Source organism: Petaurus breviceps, unplaced genomic scaffold (assembly GCF_028583685.1).
Source record: "Petaurus breviceps papuanus isolate PSGF00001 unplaced genomic scaffold, PetGlider_PUasm1.0 140, whole genome shotgun sequence".
Classification (NCBI taxonomy): Eukaryota; Metazoa; Chordata; class Mammalia; order Diprotodontia; family Petauridae; genus Petaurus; species Petaurus breviceps.
In genome coordinates this window covers 2,651,044-2,671,937 of record NW_027185698.1, presented here as the reverse complement: position 1 = coordinate 2,671,937, position 20,894 = coordinate 2,651,044, and the positions used below count along the sequence as shown (strand labels likewise).

General features: G+C 39.6%; 1 protein-coding gene across 1 annotated transcript in view; it reads right to left on the bottom strand.

Moving 5' to 3' along the window:
• RELL1 (RELT like 1) overlaps window positions 1-20,894 on the bottom strand; it is a 73,893-nt gene that overhangs the window by 40,845 nt on the left and 12,154 nt on the right. The window contains exons 2-3 of the mRNA XM_069068641.1: window positions 5,857-6,057; window positions 1,465-1,536 (exon numbers count right to left, since the gene is read on the bottom strand). Of these exons, the coding sequence (XP_068924742.1) occupies window positions 1,465-1,536; window positions 5,857-6,057 (273 nt within the window). The remainder of the gene's footprint in view (window positions 1-1,464; window positions 1,537-5,856; window positions 6,058-20,894) is intronic.

Here is a 20,894-nt window from a genome sequence, read left to right as displayed (position 1 = left end):
AAAGAACTCTAAAAGCACAGTATTCTGAAATTATTTAAGTACCAAGACATCAGGAGCCCCTAAGGGCATCACTGATGTACATAATGCTAACTCTATATAAACAAGAAAAGATTGAGTTAGGATTCACATGTGACAGTTAAAGCAGACCTTGCTCTTTGGTTTAGTTATTTTTGACTTCATGATTCCATTTGAAGTTTTCTTGACAAAAATACCAGAGTGATTGGCCATTTTCTTCTCCAGCTCATTTTATAGTTTAGGAAACTGAGACAAATAGGGGATAAGTGACTTGCCCAAGGTCACAAAGCTAGTAAAATGTCGGAGGCTAGATTTGAACTCAGATCCTCCTGAGTACAAGGCTAACACTCTCTCCACTGCACCACCTTCCTGGAGCTGCCCCAGTTGGTAGAGTAGAAAAAACATTAAACTTTGAAGCAGAAAACTTAGGTTTTAAGTTCCAGTGTTCACCACTTAATGGATATATAAGTTCATTGAGGAGCTTATCAGGTATATAAAGCAGGTCAGGTTCACTTTTGCCTTTGTATTCCCAGCACCTAGCCTGGCACATAATAGATACTTAATATTTATTAAGGGATATAATTTGATACAAGACAATTTCTTGGAGCCTCAGAGTCCCAATCTATAAAATGTGAAGAAGAATAAACATCCTACCTACCCAACTGGTTAACTTGAGAATAACAAAGTATTACGGATGTAAAGCAGTTTGTAACCACGAATACCATAACCTGCTATTATTATAGGCTCATATCATTAATGTCACCAAAATTCTCCTATACCACACTGCCTTCCAAATTAAAATAATAATGATGGGGGCAGCTAGGTGACCAGTGAATAGAGCACCAGCCCTGGAGTCAGGAAGACTGAGTTCAAATCCAGCCTTAAACACTTAACACTTACTAGCTGTGTGACCTTGGGCAAGTCACTTAACCTTAATTGCCCTGCCTTTCCTCCTTCGAAAATAATGATGATGATGATGATGATGATGATGGCAGTGTTGGAAGAAGCATTTTTGCTCTATATCCTTTTTTATTCTATTATACAAATTATTGTTTAGTAACCATGTTGCCCTAGTTTTATTATAAGCTATTACTTAAGAAGGTGGGGAAAGGTAAGATCCGTTTAAAAAGATTTCAATCCAAAATGCTCGAATTTTTTCCCCTAGAACTTTTGGTGCTTATAAACGAACCTTTAGTTATCTGAAAATTTCATTTATGTAGAATGGTTCACTCCCACATAAAGTTAATTAAATGAGGTGTTGTTATAGTTACAGAAAAAGGCTGACTACTCAAAAGGCTGGCTGCTTCAATTGGTATAACATTACCAAAGGCATTTACAATTTTTTCTCTTATTGAAAATTTGTTCTAAAGATTTTTTTAAACTACCAGAGGTTTTAAATACTATTAGCATATTGCCTAATGTATTATCACATAATTAAGATTTCCATACCTTCATTTTTCATGATGTAATGGACGATTTGTCCAACAGTGTCACTATTCTCATTTACGCTGTCATTCAATTCTGAAAGAAAAAAGGAGACATCATTTTAGCAAATCACCTCTACAATTCTTAAATTTCTTAAATTCACTCTTAAATTGAGGGATACTTCACCCATCAAAAAGAATAAAGGGGGTACCCAATGAACTAAGTAAAGTGGTTAGAAAGTCTGAATTTCCTAAATTTGCCTTGGATTTGTCAGGAATGCAGCATTCAGATATTTCCTCAGTATTATTTTATAACAAAATAAAATAAAGCTATTATCAATATTTATTCTTGAATTTCTCCTTAACTGCTTGTTTATATTTTAAAATGTGCTGTCTTAATCCAGTCTTGCATCTATAACTACCTACTGGATATCTTGAACTGTATGTCCCAAAGACACCTTAAAAACTCAACATGTCCAAACTGAATTCACTACCTCTCCACCCAAATACTCTCTTCTTCTTGCCTTCCCTATAATACTAATGGTACTGCCATCTACCCAGTGATAATTACAATAAAATTTACATAGCACTTCCTATGTGCTAAACACTTTGCAGTTATTATCTCATTTATCCTCACAATGACCCTGAGATGTAGGAACTGTCATTATCCTTATTTGACAGATGAGAAAACTGAGGAAAACAGAGCTGAAGTGACTCACCCAGGGTCCCTAAGCTATTGTCTGAGGATTGAATTTGAACTCCAGTATTCCTGACTCCTGGCACGGCACTCTATTCAATGGACCACCTAGTTCCCAATTACCTAGGATCAAAACTCAACTGTCACTTCCAACTCTTCCCTCTCACCCCCTTATATCCTATCTGTTGCCAAGGCTCCCTGATTTTACCTTGATAATATGTCTCCCATGTAACCCCTCCTCTCCTCTGACGCTGCCATCACCCTGGTGCTGGCTCTCACCACCTGGACTATAGTAATCACTTGTTGGTGGGTTTGCCTGCCAAAGGTCTCTCCCCACTCTAATCCATCCTTGTCTTGACTGTCAAAGTGATCTTCCTAGACTACACATCTGACCATGTCAAACCTCCCTCTCCTCCCACACACATACCGCAATAAATTCCAGTTTTATATACATGGTTTTTCTGCATATTGTGGTAGACATAAGAGCCACCCTGGACTAGAGGGGCCTCAAGGCAGAGGTCAAGAGCCTTGGCCCTACCCCCAACAACTAAAACTCTATGACTGAAAGGACTGAAATGTCTTCTTGATTCTTGGTTCTTCCCTAAAATCCCCCCAAGGCTACTGGGCTGGGGCTGAGGCTGATGCCCCTGAATCCTGCCTTCAATGTGTGTCTCCTCTTTGTCTGTCCCGTTGTCCAAGTTCTCACCTCTCCTATGGTTCTGTCAGTCACCTCCTCTGGCTCCCTATTTCTTCCTGCCCCCAGCTCAACCCAAGTGATCAGTCTTTTCCACTGAGGTTAGCTCTCATGGTTCTATTGGGCTTTCCCTCTTATCTGTTCAAGTGGTATGTCTCCTGTTTAGCCTCCTGGGTCCTCAGATGTGCCCTCTGTGAAATGAGAGAGTGATAGCCTCAGACCTACCTTCTAACTAGAGAGGCTCCAGCCTAGCCTAGTGAGGGCCAAGAACATGGACATATGTGTTTGACTGAAACAGTATTTGAAACAAGTTAATAAGTAGAAAAAAAAATTTTTTTAAGTAATTCCCCCTATCAAATCCAGGATCAAATATAAATATTTTGTTAAAAACAAATGCAGTGGATACAATGCTGGGTCTGAAGTCAGAAAGACTATGAGTTCACATCCAGCCTCTGATACCTAACTAGCTGTGTGATTCTGAGCAAACCTCAGTTACGTCAACTGTAAAATGGAGATACTTTAGCACCTACTTCCCAAGGTCATAGTGAGGCTCAAACAAGATAATCTTTGCAAAGTTCTTAGCCTAATAAATGCTTGTTTCCTTTTTTCCTGTGTTAGGCATTTATCAAAGCCCTTCATAACTTGCAACTCCCCACCTTTCCAGTTTTACACCTTCCACCACCACATCAAATATATTCTGTCATCCAGTGACAATGGCCCCTTTGCTTTTCTTTAGGCAAGACTTTCCATTTCCAGACTCTGGGCATTTGCACCAGCTGTCTCCCATGCCTGGAATGTTTTCCCTCATCATCTCTGCCTCTTGCCTTCCCTGGTTTACTTTAAATCCCAGCTAAAATCCCACCTTTTACAAGAAGCTTTTCCTGATCCCCCTTAATTCCAGTGCCTTTTCTCTGTTGCTCATGTCCAACTCAGCTAGTACAGAGTTTATTTATACAGTTTTTTGTATATTATTGTCTAATTATCAGACTGTAGTATCTTGAAAGCAGGGACTGTTTTACCTTTCTTTGTCTCCCTAGTGCATAAGCGAGGTATCTGCTGCTTCACAGATATTTACTAAATGTTTCTAGATTGACTGACTGCAAAATCCCCTAGTGCTTTCTCAAAACAATACCTTCGTGCATTTATTCTAAGTCATCAACTTTTTTTTAAGTTACATCATTTTCCACATTAGACTTTAACGGAAAAGGAAGGAAGGAAGCTAATTAAATAAACTTCTTGCTTTGTACTCCAATTCCTGGCTTACCATTCCAATTCAAAATTTAGTCTTTTGTTTTCTAATTGGACAACAATCATTTCTGTGCCTACTGTATTCTCAAAAACACTCTTGGAACCATTTGAAAACATTTCAAAACTGCCCAAATGGCTGTAATTTCCATTTGGCCAGCATCCTCAAAATTGTTTCCCATGTTCTTTTAAAATGAATCTGTCCATTTTCAGAAGTTAAATAAGGAAACATGAATTCTATTCAAATGTACAAGGCCATTATAGGTAAGAGTGGCAGCCAGCAGCCCAGCTTTGCTCAACCTTCAAAAATAAAAGCCTCTCTTTCCTATAAATTGCTCAGACTCATTTGTTACAGTGAACCATGTTACAAATGACAGCATCTTAGAAACCTCAAAACTTGGACCTGCCAAGAATGAGTGAGTGTACTTGCTGTCTTCCTTATAGAAAGGCACAAATTAGACTTTGTAGAAAAGAGAAATCCTGAGCTAACTGGGAGAGGACACTCACTAGGAGGAAGTGCAGTTTTCTGTTTACAAACACTATCTGAGGTTTCCTTCTAAGTTTGCTCATAATTTTCATGACTCATTATGCAACGAGCCTTTAAAGGGCAGTGGGGGGTGGGAAAAAATAACAGCTCGGTCAGCTGACCATGGAAGAGCAAGCCTCTCCCCTCACACTGCCTGTCTCACCCATGTCCTCTGCCAAAGGGCCCCTTTCTGCCAAAACAGTATCAAAGGGTTACAAAACTCAGGGAAAGGGCCTGTCTGTCCCATCCTCTGAGTCAAATTTCTGAACTGGGGGGGAAGATACGTTATTCCCTAAAGTTTGAACCTTTTGTCTAAATGAAGGAGGAAAAAACACGACCTTTAAATGGTTATTCATTCACCAGATTTCTATATAAGTAAGAACCTTTACTGGTTTTCTGTATTTCACAATGTTATCTTCTATACAAATACTGTAAAAACTAACATTCAAGCTTATTTATTTGTAAAAATATGCAATTGAGATCATTTCACAGCAAAACAAAAAAGACATTAAGGAACTCAAGGCCTATAGACATCCTCCTAGATCCTTTTACTAAACTGGGTATTTTCATTTAAAAGTACAATATTTCTGCATTGGAATAATATAAAATAGTCACATGAAGCAAGTGAGAAATTCAGATATATGTGAGAGTGATTTTGTTTTTTCTGATAATGTAAGTCTCTAAATCAGGGTTACTTGCCCTGAGGTCAGTGAACTTTTTTTTTTTAACTATTTCAATATTAATTGGGCTTCATTTGTTATCCTAATATATTTTATCTTGGGCATTTAAAAACATTATTCTGAGTAAGGGACCATAAGCTTCTCCCAAGTGTCAGAGGGGTCCGTGACACACACACACACACACACACACACACACACAAAAAGATTATGGATTTCTGCTCTAAATAGTCCTGACCTGAGATTGTCTTTCTAACAGGACAAAAAGGATGGGGACTCGTGTGAGTATTGATTGATGGAACTGGGGAAGTTTAGCCTGGAGAAGAGAAGACACTGAAGGGATATAAAAGTAGTTTTCAAATATTTACAGTTGTCACAAGGAAGAGAAATGAGACTTATTCTCCTTAGCCCCAGGTGGCAGAGCTGGAAGCAGTGGGGTGGAGTTTACACAGACAGATTTCATTTAACCCTCTAAAAAATCAGTAAGTGACCAAGGAATCAGGGTGTGTGGTTGGCTGACTAAGGATTGGGGGGAAAGGAAGAGGAATTCCTCTTTTTAAAAAATTGGGGTCACTTACCTATCTTTTCAACCTTTTCTGCAATATCTTGTTCAGCTTCTGTCGTACACCTGTAGCCCTTCTTCTTAAGCAGATGGCAGATAAAGACTCCCAAAAGTCCCATGATGAAGAAAACTGGAACTAGTACAATAGCAACATATTCTGGGTGTCCACTCCCAGCATTATTTGTAGGAGATGGTGTTGTCCCTCCACTGGAAGAAGCTAAAAGACATGAAGTTGAATTAACCATGGAATCCTTAATTTGATGGATTTTTTTCTCACAAGGTCAGCAGCTACAAAGCTGGTTGTGCGGAAATGTTTTAAAGGTTTTAAACAGACTGCAGTGTATGTGTGTTGGCCAAAAATGAGAACACGACCTGAAGCTTCACTTCACAGAAATAGTGTCTGGAATGAGGGAAGGCCTACTGTTGTTGTACTTCATCTACCTTGATCATATCCCAGGAGGACACGAACAAGACAGACAGCATGCTGCAGGGGGATCAAGATGGGAAGAACACAAATCTGTGTGCCACCTGGGGCAAGTTGAAAAAAATAACAAATGGGGGATATTTCACCTGGAAAAGAAAAGACATGGTGTGTGAAGATATGTTAACTGTATTAACTTAACTGAAAGTTTGTCCTATGGAAAAAGAATCAGATTTATTGCACTTGGGTCTCAGGGAAGAGAATTAGGAGCAATGAGTAGAAATTACAGGAAGGCTTTTTAATTTTAGCTTAATTATCCACATTTACCTAATATTTACAGCTGCCCAACACTGAATGTATTGAGACGGAAAAGAGTTCATTAGCAGTGAGTTCCCCAAACCTGACTAGAGATAATTCAGGGAAGGCTACATGACTGCTTTGCAAATAGCAGTCAGGCTTTGAACTGAGGTTAGACGAAATGACCTCTAAAAGAGGAAGTGTGGGCTTTAGTGTCAGAAGACCCAGGTTCAAATCTTGGCTCTGACTTTCCATATAAACTTATTATAAATCTATAAATTTAGAAAAGTCACAACTTCTCTGGGCTTCAGTTCCCTTAGCTGTAAAATGGAGGGGAGGGGGGCAGGAGGGGCTGGACTAAATTACCTTTAAAGTTATTTCCAGCTTTAAATCTATGATCCTATGATGCCCAAATCTGCAAACATATGATTCCATATTTTTACACCAGGGTTTGAAGGGCTACCAATCGTTCTCTATGGGAAGCTGCCCCATATAATTCTCTAAATTATAACTGATAAGTAGCCAACCTATGGAAAATATTGCAATGTACACAGAAGGTTTCATGTAACACTGGATTGATTGAAGGAATGCTGAAATAGCAAAACTTGGTCTCACTTATGATATATGGATAACTCAGAGTTAACAACCCTTAAGGTTCTGATGTCATTTAGAGCAGGTCATTCACTAAAAATAAATGCTGAAGAATTATAGAATGGCTTTAGCGTGGTTCCCCAATTATGTTAAAGACAAAGAAAAATACTACAAATATATGAGCTCCACAAAAGTTCGAAAATGGTTGGCCAATGAATTGAGATTAGCAATTTTCTTCCCTGTTGTATAATTGAGAATAATATTGGCAGCTACATTTAATGGAGCCCTTAGGAATATGTATTCATCTCAAATTTGAGCACAGTATCTTATGTATATATATATATATATATATGAGTGTATTTTTGTAAACTGAAAATTATTCAAGTGCATTAATTAAAAAGGCAGCTACTAAGGACATTATGATATGGTAAAACTTGTTGGGGGGTAGGATGAAAGAGAAAGGGGATGCTATACATTGACTCCATTGGACTCAGATATATTCTACTTCTGAATATAAATCACCTATCTTTGAAATGAAATACATATATGTAAAATATACAAAAAAGCAATTGCTGGCGGTGGGGGTGGGGGGCGAGGTAGTATATAGGGAGCATTTAAGTTTAACAAAAGTCAAAACTGGGAAGGGAAAGGAAAAACATAGCCTATATATGGACTAATAAAATACTGACACCTAGTTACAAAATATTGTTGAAAGATATTGTTGGTTATATATATTACATATGATTTTACCTGATAATATGTATATGTGTACATATATACACATGCATGTTATTATAATGTCTATATATAAACATATATGTATATAAATAACCTGGTTAGAGAAAAAGTAAGATACTATGAGTATGAGTATTATAGATATTCTATAATATGTTATATTATATATCCATGTAACAATACCATAGATATTAGCAAGAAACATAAGGGTAACAATGTAGGAACCTGAAATTCATGTGTGTCTTCACAGTTGCTTGCAAACTTCATGTGCCTCTTCACAGTTGCTTGCTTTAGCTAAATAATTTTGACTTCAGACTAATGCAGATGGAATCCTATGACAAAGGGAAGTAATCTCCAAGCAGCTTTAATGCTGGCAAAATGCAACTCATCAATTAAAATGCCAGCTATCTAATTACTTCCGTGCCTATTGACTCCTTTTATGATATTTGCTGCCCTCCCTTCCCCACCTCATGTAATAAAATAGTTGACATTTAAAGTTTATGGGGCAGCTAGGTGGCATAGTGAATAGAGCACTGGCCCTGGAGTCAGGAGGACCTGGGTTCAGATCCGGCCTCAGACAATTAACACACATCAAAAAACATAGCTGTGTGACCTTGGGCAAATCACTTAGCCCCAGTTGCCCTCCAAAAAAGCAAAAAAAAAAAAAAAAAACCACCCAGGCCTTACAGGAACACCATTTTTCTAGGGGCCGCTAGGTGGCGAAGTGAGTTGAGCGCCAGCCCTGGAGTCAGGAGGACCTGAGTTCAGATCCAGCCTCAGACACTTACACACACACACACACACACAAACCTAGCCGTGTGACCTTGGGCAAGTTACTTAACCCCAGTTGCCCTCCAAAAAGAAAATAAATAAATAAATAAATGGTTTATGTTAAGGTGTATAAAGAACCTTCCTCACAACAAAGAAAAATTGGTATCATTATCCCCATTTTACAGATCCAGGAACTGAGATTCAGAAATCTGAAGTGATTTAACCATAGTCCCACTTACTAAAAACACCAGAACCGGGACTTAATCTCCTGGCTAAACCTTATGCTCTTTCCTCCAAACCATACTATTTTGCAGGTAGTTCTCAATTTACAAGGAGGTTGTACTCCCAAAATATGTTGATAAAATTGGTAGTTGGAATCCAAAACATTTTCCTAGACAAATAATTTAAATGCTGCTTTAGTTCTGAGGGCAGCGAGGGTAGGGGGGATGGATGGGACAGAGACAGAGATGGAGGGACAGAGAGAGGGAGGGAGGGAGGAAGGAAGTGCACATTGTATTTATAGTATATCTTAGATGAGAAGCAACATGACATTGTGGATAGACAACTTGCCTTACAACTAGGAGGTTCTGGGTTCAAGTCCTCTGACACATAGTGACTGTGACATGAAACAAGTCACTTAACTTTCTAAAACCCTTAATTGCAAGATATCAACCTGCATTGATAGAGGGAGTTTTCTCACCAATTAAATCACAAGTCCATTCTGATTTCATAGATACAGTATGTATTATACTATCAGTATCACAGAACTCAAGCACCATGAAGTACAAAGTATGGTAAAATAAACTGAGTTTCAACTTGGGGTACCTGGAATACATCTTCCCCCATCTGTAGCCCCAGGCAAAGGATCAGGACTCCTACTACACCAACTCCCAAACTCCCCAATGGGAATGGAGAATCCCCGAACACCAAGCCATTGGTTACAGTTGTCATGGCTTGAGTTAGGGGTTCTAGCATGATGGAAGAGGAAAGGCAGGAACATGAACTTCAATAAGCTTTTTGAGATCATCCAACTTTACATCCTCACTTTACAGGCAAGACAACAACTTCACAAAAATTAAATAATTTACCCAAGGTCACCCAGCCAGTGTCAGAGCTGAGATTAGACTTCAATTCTCTTAATACGTTTTGCATGACTGAATATGTATAACCTATATCAAATTGCTTACTGTCTCAGAGAAGGAGAAGGTGAGAGAGAAAGAGAAAATTTGGAGCTCAAAAAAATTTTTAAATGAATGTTAAAAACTGTCTTTACATGTAACAGGGAGAAATTAATTTTTTAAAAAAAGGAATTAAAGGGGCAGCTAGGTGGCACAGTGAATAGAGCACCGGCCCTGGAGTCAGGAGGACCTGGGTTCGGATCCAGCCTCAGACACTTAACACAAAAACTAGCCATGTGACCTTGGGCAACTCACTTAACCCCAATTGCCCCCCCCCCAAAAGGAACTAAAGTCTTTTAATTTTTAGTCCAATGCTCCATCCACCACACCAATTTACCTCTAAGGTTGATGGTTGAAGAAATGGTGAAGCAGCTGTGGATGATGAAATAAGACTGAGATATGAAAGAGAGGAGTAAGAGGGGGATGATAAAAGCACCTGGGGCAGGGGGAAAAACACTTTTCTCTTCACAACATCCCTACTATATCATGTATCTCTTATTCCCTTTCTTTTCCTCTTTCTTCTCTCTTCCCCCATTTACCATCTCCTTATCCCGATGACTAACAATGAGAGGGTTAAATAAGGTTAGCTGATTGGTTGGTTTCCTCCCTGCTCTCACTGCAAGGAAATGGATGCTGAGTTCCCTAGCAATAAGAGAAAGGATGCAAGGAGTAAAAGGGAAGGGATGATTAAAGTAGTCAAAGTACTCTTTCTTCTCCTCTCTCCCCTCTTAGGGAGATGGAAAGAGAAGAAAGGAAAATTAAGGAGGAGTCTGAGTGTCAAGACACCACTTTTTTCCTTTAATTATTACTAAGGGAGGCAATCTAGTGTAGAAAAAAGTAGGAAAGATAGAGAGCAAAAAGGTTTAACTGTCAAGATGAACCTAATATTTTTTTCCTAGAAGCAGAAGGGAGCCACTGAAAATTATTTATCAGGAGAGTAACATAGTCAGACCTGTGCTTTAGTAAGACTACTGTCAGTTGTCTAGAGGATTTATTAAGATAAGGAGATGTATTAAGATAAAGATTTAAGATAAGATTTATTAAGATACAGGAGAAACTGGAAGTAGAATGACCAATAAAACTTAGCTTTTGATAAAAAAAAAATTTCTTTATACCCTCACCAGGGTTATCAGAGTGCCACCAAAGAAAAGATAAAAACCCATGCATTTAATTTGGGGCTGAAAATGGAGGCAATATGGATGAGAGGTAAAGAAAGATGTATGTGAAGAGAGAAAAGATCAAGAAGGCATATAGGTCGGGACGTCTAGGTGGTGCAGTGAATAGAGCACCTGCCCTGAAGTCAGGAGGACCTGAGTTCAAATCTGTTCTTGGACACTTAACACAAAAACTGGCCGTGTGACCTTGGGCAAGTCACTTAACCCCAACTGCCCTCCAAAAGGGAAAAAAAAAAAGAAAGTATATATCTGAATGTGTATATGCATGCATATATATCCACCCACAGGCAAAAACAGAAGTGGAAAAAGAAATATTTGGTGTATGGCTAGCAAGATTAATCAGTCACCCAAAAAAGCACATATTATGTGTTGGAGATACAATGACAAGCCTTGCCCTCCAGCACCTTACAATTTACTAGAGGAGACATGTAAATAAAAAACAGATACAAGTTAATTTGGTGAAAACCAAACACTGGGGGCTTGAGGGATCAGAAGAGCTTTCATGTAGAAGGTGGCACTTGGACTGAACCTTGAACAAAGTTAGGAAATCTAAGAGGTAAAGGTAAAGAGGGAGTACATTCCAAGCATAGCTAGGGCGCAAAGACACGGAAATGGGAGCTGGCATCACAGGTATGAGGAACAATAAGAAAGACAGTTCATTTATACAAAAGGGTACAAGAAGGGAAGGAATGTATTGGAAAGACCAATAGTTCCTACTGACGCTAATAGTTAGAAAAGCTGATAGAAAATGGTCCAGATATGACATTCAAACAGTGGCCCCAAAGAATAATCCCAGACTCCTTAGATAGGAATACTCTTAGACTGTTCCAAACTGCTTTGTTCTGACAAAGACCCAGAGTACAATGATGGTCCTGAAAGTCCTCTAATAACTTCCCTCACTTCCTGCTTTTAGTGAAAGAGGATATACATACTCAGAGGCTAGATGGTTTTACATCATTTACCCAAACTATGAAAAGGATTCATTGAGGAACCAGGAAACATTAAACTTTGTCTGGGAACAGTTGGGAAAAATAAGCTAGAAACAATGTTCAAATCATAACAAGGGCTCTCCTGGGTTTAGATGGCTAAAAAGAAGGGTGAAATGAATCTCCAAAAAAAAAAAATGGCAAAACAATATATTAATCAAAACTAATTTATATTTGACTCTGAAATACAAGTTTCAGAGAAATGTTCACTCAGGTTGCAAAAGCAATCCTTCAACACATTTTCTGGATCTTCTGGACCTACTCTAGGAAAGCTAATGAGAGAATTTTAAACTGCGGTCTTAGAGTAGTAGACTGTAAGCTCCTTGAAGGCAGGAACTATATATCATGTTTCATATTTGCATTCCCTGGAGCTTAGCACAGGGTCTTAAACTTAAAAAGTAGTAAATATTCAAGTGAAATGCTCCTTGCTCTCAAGAACCTTACAATTTAGTTGAGAAAATAAATTTAACATTTATCAAACAATCAGAGATATGACAGGTTGTAATAAGAGTGCTACTCTCATTACTCTCATGTTCCGGCATGATATGATGGGAACCCTGGGTTCCTGAAGGCCAAGCTGTACCTTCAGGTAAAATGGAGCACAAGCTCTGACAGAGCCTCCAAAGCTGGAAAGATCTCAAGAGAAGGCCCAGAGACACACTCATGTGTGCGTTGTCTGAAGACCCATCTGGATAAGTGTGTAAGGGTTCATCAGAAGTAAGCCACCAGGCAATGAGTATTTTTGGCCATAATAACTTATATAAACCACCTGCCAAGGCACAGATCATTGAAATACCTAAACACATAACCAAGAGCAAAATAAGGTCTAAGTGCTATAGGAGTTAAGAAAAGGAAGAGAGCAGGGGAGGCTAGGTGGTTCAGTGAATAGAGCACCGGCCCTCGAGTCAGGAGGACCTGAGTTCAAATCCAGCCTCAGACACTTAACACAAAAACTAGCCATGTGACCTTGGGCAAGTCACTTAACCCTAATTGCCCTCCAAAAAGAAAAAAGAAAAGGAAGAGACCAGAATGGTCAAGGAAATCTTAATGGAAGTGATACTCCTAAACCCCCAAAGCTGCCCTTCTAGGCAGCGAGGTGGCACAGTGTGACAGGGTTGGACTTTAGTCAGAAAGACATGAGTTCAAATCCTGCCTCAGACACTTGTGGTTATGTGACCCTGTGCAAGTCAATTAACCTATTTTAGATTCAGTTTCCCCATCTGTAAAGGGAATAACCTACCTCACAGAATTATTGAAGCAAATTTCAAATAATTTCACATATGTCAAGCATTTTGCAAACCTTAAAGTGCTAAATGTTAGCTATTCCATAAAAAGAATAGGTGACTTTATATAATGCTTTAAAATTTATAAAAAGCTTTATAGTCATCATCTTGATTTTGACCCCACAACTCTGTGAAGTAGGCACTCCAGATATTATTACCCCCATTTAAAAAATGAATAAATTTGGGAGGACTAGGTGACAGTGAATAGAGCACCGAGCCTGGAGTCAGGAGGACCTGAGTTCAAATCCGGCCTCAGACACTTAACATTTACTAACTGTGTGACCTTGGGCAAGTCACTTAACTCCAATTGCCTTGCCCTCCCCCCTCCAAAAAGAAAAAAAAAGAATAGGTTTAGTTAGATTAAAAGAAATTTATTCCCAATCTAAATTTTCCTGATTCCATGTGTTATACTCCAGCTACTATACTATACTGCCTCTAAGATAATAATATCTAGCATTTATGGAGTGCTTTAATGTTTGCTAAGCATTTTGCATATGCTACCTCATTTTATCCTCACAACAACCCTGGGATGTAGGAGCTATTATTATCCCCATTTTACACTTAAGGAAACTGAGGCCGCAAGAACACTTGAGTGACATGCCCAGGAGTGTATGAGTCAGGATTTGAACTCAGGATTTCCTCTCTCCAAGTCCCAAACTCTAGCCATCATACCATTTAACTGCCTCTAAAAATCAACAGCCATAGTTGGTAAAGTAAACTTCACATGAAGTTTGGGCTCAATCAAAGGGCTGCATTTGAAGAACGAAAGGGCCACATGTAGCCTTGAGGTCGCAGGTTCCCCAGTGAGGCTAGAATATCAGGAATATTTCTTAACAGAATCTTCCCTGGACACAGTGCTTTGATTTTAGCATGTTGCTGTTCAGTTGTTTCAGTCATATCCAATTCTTGGCCCCATTTGGGGTTCTCTTGACAAAGATACTGGGAAGGTTTGCCATTTCCTTCTCCAGCTCAAGCAATTTGCCCAGGGTCACACAGCTAGCAAGTGTCAGAGGCCTGATTTGAAGTCAGGTCTTCCTGAATCAAGGCTGGGCACTCTATTCACTGAACCACCCAGCTGCCTTTAGGAGGCACTCAGGAAATCCCTTTCTACTCACTCGACCTTCTCAAATCACACCTGCAGCAAGACTGCTGCCTGATACGACAAACACCATATAACTGGACATTCACAGGAGGAATGTTCACAGAAGTGAAACTTGGCACAGGAGAAGTGTGCAAGAAGGTGGTACCATGTGTGTGCATCTGGAAGTCCCAGAAGTGTCACCTGCCCCTCCTTTGAAGGTCACTGAAAATCGTCACTGTCTTCAGAGGTTATTCCAGCAGAGAGCCCTGGCAGGCTTCCATCAGATTAACAATAATCATTGCCTCAAGGACCGGCCTAATCTTCTTATTCTCCCTCTTCCCTTCCTCATTCTCAATTTCATTTCAACTGAAAGCCTTAAGTTTACCGAAGAGCACCTAGCCCTTTTGGGAAGAAGGGACGACATAAATCCATGCAGTAGATAATGTACAAATAAGAGCTGTCAAAGGTAGAAAGTAGAAGAGAACAATGCATCATAAAGTCCGAGACGATGTCATTTCAGTTCTCTTTTGTTTTTCTTTTCCCTACATTCCCTACGTCTACCCAGAAGCCGCAGGCCCGTAGATTCTCATGTATTTAAAGATCTGGAAATCTAGGTCCAGAGAGATTAAAATTACTTGATCAAAGTTAGCCATTAATAAATCTACATCATTTAGTAAATGCCATGTTCCAGAAACTGCATTAAATGCTAGTGATACAAAGAAAAAAGTGAACCTATCCCTGTCAGCAGTGGTCTGACATTCCAATGAAGGAGATGTATAAGATGTATATGTACGTATATATACAGATTATATGTAAAATGATTGATTGGGCTCCTGGCCTTCTGACTTGCAGTAAATAAACCTTTCTCCGTCACCATGCTGGCTCTCCAGATTTATAACAATGGTTGAAATATTTATGAACTAAAATTGAAAAAAAAAAAGCCAACAACCCATAAATCACCCAAAGAGTCAGCCCTGCCAGAGAAAGCATTTTTCTTGGCTTAGACTTGGTAGCACAGCAGCAGATGTGAATTTCCAACAGAAGCTTTCCAGGTGTCAAAAAAAATCATTGTAAAAAGATATCTTGGGTAAGTATTTTTCAACACTAAGATCAAGTTCTATCCAAGAATTTCCCCTAATTATATTTTGAAAAACTTGGCTGTTTCACTCAATATGACAACATGGCATCTATGAGAACATGTTGATTCTAGCAGGATTTTTTCCTTTCCAAAATGGTAAATAAAATTATGTATTCATTTAAAATATTATCTGTAGTAATTTTTTATATCAAAAGTTTTATTTCCTTTCTTTTACTCTAAAGTGTCCTCCCTTAGGTGGCACAGTGGATAAAACAATGAATCTGGAGCATCTTCCAGTTAAAAGCTAGCCTCAGACACTTTCTAGCTGTGTGATCCTGGGCAAGTCACTTAACCCTGTTTGCCTCAGTTTCCCCATCTGTAAAATGATCAGGAAAAGGAAATGGCAAAGCACTCAAGTACCTTTGCCAAGAAAAGTCCAAATGGGGTCATTAAGAGTCAGACACAACTGAAAGGACTAAACAGTTGTCCTCCCTTAAGAATTCCACACCAGCATTTATGGGCTAGTAGACCCAAAAAGTATTGTGTGGGCAAAATATTTTAAGAGGAAAAAATCTCTTTTAGCTAAGGGTTTCCCTTCTAATCTACCTAAGACACTATAATCTGATTTTGCTATTTTAAAACTCCTTCTTCAAACATGAACATTTTGACACATTACATACAAGTACATAGTCAGTGGTAAAACACTTGATAACACATTTGCAGGGGCAAGTTTTCATTTGTTGTATGTAGCAGTCTTCCTGAAAAGTGTTACCAAGTCAAATACATACCTCTGAATTCCATTGACAATTAGACCTTTCCTTTACCCAAAGATGCCACATCTCCATCTAGGGTAATAGTAATCCATACAATATAAAAGTGTAAACCCTGGGGCGGCCAGGTAGCACAATGAGTAAGAGCACTGGCTCCAGTGTTGAGAAGACCTGGAGATCAAATCCCGGGCTCAGACACTTAGCACCCACCCAGAAACACCTGGCCGTGTAACCTTGAGCAAGTTACTTAACCCCAATTGCTTAGGGGCGGCCAGGTGGCTCAGTGAGTAAGAGCACCGGCTCCAGTGTCGGGATGACTTGGATCAAATCCGGTCTCAGATACTCAGCACCACACCCAGACATAACTGGCCGTGTAACCTTGAGCAAGTTACTTAACCCCGATTGCTTTAATTAATTAATCAATTAATTAATTAATTAAATGAGTGAATAAATAAATAAATAAACGAATAAATAAATGAGTGAATAAATGAATAGATGAATAGATAAATAAATAAATAAATAAAAAATAAATAAATAAATAAATAAATAAATAGATGAATAAAATGAAAGTGTAAACCCATTCACATCCCATTATCCCATCTGATCTTTACAAAATCCTGTGAGGCAGGCAGAATAAACATAATCTTCACTTTACAAATGAGTAAACTGAGACCCAGAATGGAGTCAGTGACTTGATCAGAAAGTCATATAGGCCAAGTTCATGACAGAGCCAGGATTAAAACCTTCATCTCCCAATTTCTAGTGTTCTTGATACTATACCACCACTCACCCAACTCCTGATATTATGATCCCTGGAGACCTATGGCCAAGGCCTACTTAACAATGTAATAGTGAGCTTTGTTTTTATGTTTACTGGTTTGCTTTAAGAGCACTAGATTCGCAGTCAGAAGGCATAGGCTCAAGTTCGCGCTCTGCTATTCATTAGTTTTCATGAACGTGGGCAAGTTACTTCACCTTTCAGACCTCAGTTGCCTCATCTGTAAAATGGGAGACTGGGCAAAAATCATAGATTTAGAGGTGGAAAGGCTGTTAAAGGTCATCTGGTCCAATCCGTTCATTTTTAAAGAGGAGGAAAATGAGACCCAGAGAGGTAGAGAGGTTTTCCCAGAGTAATACAGGTAGTAAGTGACAGAGTCAGATGGTATCTAAGAATCCTTTCAACTCTCAGTCCTTTGACGTTCATACTTGACTATCATTCATCTCTTCTCTGTCTCCCAATAGATGGTTTCATGAGTTAGTAGGGCCAAAATAATTTATCACTTCCTGCTAACCAACCTTCTGGTGTTGAAGCTCAGGACCTCAGACAACAGATATCTAGATTCAGAGCCCATAGCCATGCTGGAAACCCTTCCTGGATGGAGGACCCTTCCAGAGCTTGAGTTCTGCCCATATAGCCCTTGAGAATCCAGGTTCATTTCCATGCTGCAGAGAGGTAGACGTGTTAGGAAATATAAATGGGTCTCTGGAGGAAGACTGCAGAGGACGCAGGAAAAGCTCTATTTAAGGCATCTATGAAAACATTTCCTTTGATTTACTTTAAAATGCAACCAGCACTCAAGTCTTATGATATGCTTTCTCTATAACAGAGAGAAGCAATTTTGCAGAAATGCTCTTTTAGAACTTCATATATAGCCATACTTTCAAAAAAAAGCCTACAGATTCCCTGTTTCAAAGAGCAGTGGTTTCAAAGGGAGGAACTAAAGCTATTTTCTTCCTTAAAGGTTGATAGACAACTGACAAGGCCACAAACTCAAATGGGAAAGTCCAACAAAAAAAATGAAATTTAAAAACAAGGTTCATCCTTTAAAAGATTATAGGATCATAGATTTAAATCTGAAAGGGCCACATCTAGTCTCCCATTCTACAAATAAAGAAACTAAGTTTAAAAGTGGATAAATGGCTTGCCCAACATCACACTGGTAGTGGTCAGAGGCAAGATCTGAACCCAGGTCCTGAGGCTCCCCAGGCAGAACTCATTCCCTCTCCAGTGAATGTCAAATTCAAACTACAATGAATATATAAATAGTAAATATGAGATTCAAAAGAAAACATTTCATAACTTTTTTTCAAAGGGAACAGGATCCTAAGGAAATTTCTAGCTCAATCTTCATAGTCATGCTTCTCATCCAATGCTGCCAAAGACATAAGTGCATAGAGTGCACCCTAATCAAAACCAACAAGATTAACTGAAAGGCCATCGGTCATCTCCCTAGAGAGATGATGTTGCAATTCACCCACATTCCCACTGGGAGACCAATAAGGGATGGAGGTAGAATGAGATGATTTAACTGAGAAAGGCTAAAGAGGCTAATGCCTGGGAGTGGGGGAGGGGAAGATTTAAAGAAGTTTGACTAAATGGATCATACACAGCACAGATGGCCAGGAGAAGCTGCATGGGGACCTCCCTGGGGAAGTCAAACAGTCTCAAGAGTCTCACAGCAGAGGGACCTGAAACATCAAAAGATGCCTTCAGTGAATGTGTGCCTGGCTTTTCAGGGCTGTCACCAGTCATCCATCAATATCCGGCCTCTGGACCTGGATGGCTCTGGAGGTGAAAGTGAGGCTGGTGACTTTGCACAGCCCTTCCTCACTTAAATACAATTCACGAGCAAGTCATGTCACTACCTTCCTGATGTCACGATCCTCTTGGAAAATGAAGGACCAACAACAGCTGGGCTTTTCAATACATCCTGCTGTTTTTATTGATCACGCAAATAGTGTTTCCAAGTGAGCCCATTGGCACACAACCACCACATGGCTGAGAACAGCAGAACCGAAATGGAGGATAGGGGGAGCAGGGGGGAGCCAAGCTTCACACATGTCACTGAAGAAGAGAGACAGAATGAAAGTGCTAAACTGTGTGGTAGGAACTCAAAGAGATATAGGAGTTCAGAGAACCAGTCAAAATAGCACTCCCCTCCCCTCCCCCCTTCCCCAGCCTCACACACACACACACACACACACACACATATACACACAAACACACACACCAGCTGCAAACAGGAACTCCCAAACATAGGCAGGCTGAGCTCACTTCCTGAAGGAATTCTAGGGAAGCAAAGTGGAACTCATCTCCCAGGGGCAGGAAGCAGATAAGAAACGGAAAGGTTGAAGTGTATTAACTAGATGTAGGGAGCTTTCCAAATACCCAAGGTTGAAGCCTATTAACTAGGTGTAAGGAACTTTCCAAATACCTAGTGTCTGGATCCCTGGGACCCTCTTTTAGAATAACCTGGGCCATAAAGTTAAGTGTTGGACAGGGGTCTCAACCACTCTTAGTTAAAACTCAGTTTGGATGAATTCCTGCTTAGAACTTTTGGTGTAATGTCTCCCACCTTGGCCCCTCCTCCCTAATGCTTCCACTCCCCCAGTGGCCAATGCTTCCAGTGAATGTAGCCCACATCAGGTAGGATGTGCCCACTCTGCTTATTAACTCTGCTTGTTAACAACTGTCTTGAGGAGAAAGGAAAGAAAACCACCGCTCCAACCCAAAATTAAAAAAAAATGTTAAACCTGAGCTGTTGCTGGTAATGAAGAGATGAAATTCTAATACTTTATATTTGTATAACAATTAATTTCTATTTAAAGTACTTGACAATTTAGAAACCTTTTTATAAAGGTGCATTGAAGACAGCCTTCCTTCCCTTCTTATTTCAAAAAATTGTGGGTGACTCCCTAGGGCCTCTAGCAAAAAAAAAAAAAATCCTTAATCCTAGCATTTTTAGGCCCCTCACAATATGCCAGTGACCTCCTAATGTACCGGCCTTATTTTGTGCTACACCCCTGCATATTTTCTATAAAATGGGCAGACTAGACTAGCCATTGCCTCATAATCCTCCCAGACAGTTCCCCATGCCAGAATTGCACTCGTTCCCAGGTCTAAGTATACCTGCTGAAGGACTGCCCTTCAAGGCCCAGCTGAATAGCCAGCTCTCCCCATACCCCCATACCCCACCGCAGTGGAAAGTCCTGCTCTCATCAAATTTCTTAGAGCACTTTGACTAGATTTTGCCTTCTGCTTAGGAATAAACATGTTATATCATCTTTATTAGACACCTTCCTTCAGAGCAGGGACAATGTTGTTTTACCATCCTTGTAGCTCCAGCATCTAACAAAATTCTTTGCAAAGGATATGGTTGATTAACTGAATTTATACTATTTCATTTGATATTCCTAACAACACATAGGTAAGTTTTTATCCCATTTTACAGAGATAGAAACTGAGGTTCAGGGATGGTAAGTGGCTTGGCAAAAATCACATAGCTAATTTAGTGGGAGAACATAGCCTTTCCAATTTCAGCATGCTTTCTCATGTGTTACATTGCCCCTCTTTGCAGCAAGGAGGCATGGCAACTACAGCCTGGTGGGGCCTGGAGTCAGGAAAACCAGAGTTCAAATCCAGCCACAGACATTTACTAGCTAGTAACCCTGGACAGGTCACTTAACCCTGTTTGCCTGAGTTTCCTCATCTGTAAAATGAGCCGGAGAAGGAAATGTCAAAGCTGCTCTGATATCTTTGCCAAGAAAACCCCAAATGGGGTCACAAAGAGTCAGACAAGACTGAAAAAGGCTGAACCATAATAGTACCCACCTTGAAGAGTTGTTGCAAGGATCAAATGAGAGAATAATTGTAAAGCACTTAACACAATACCTGGCATGTAGTAAGC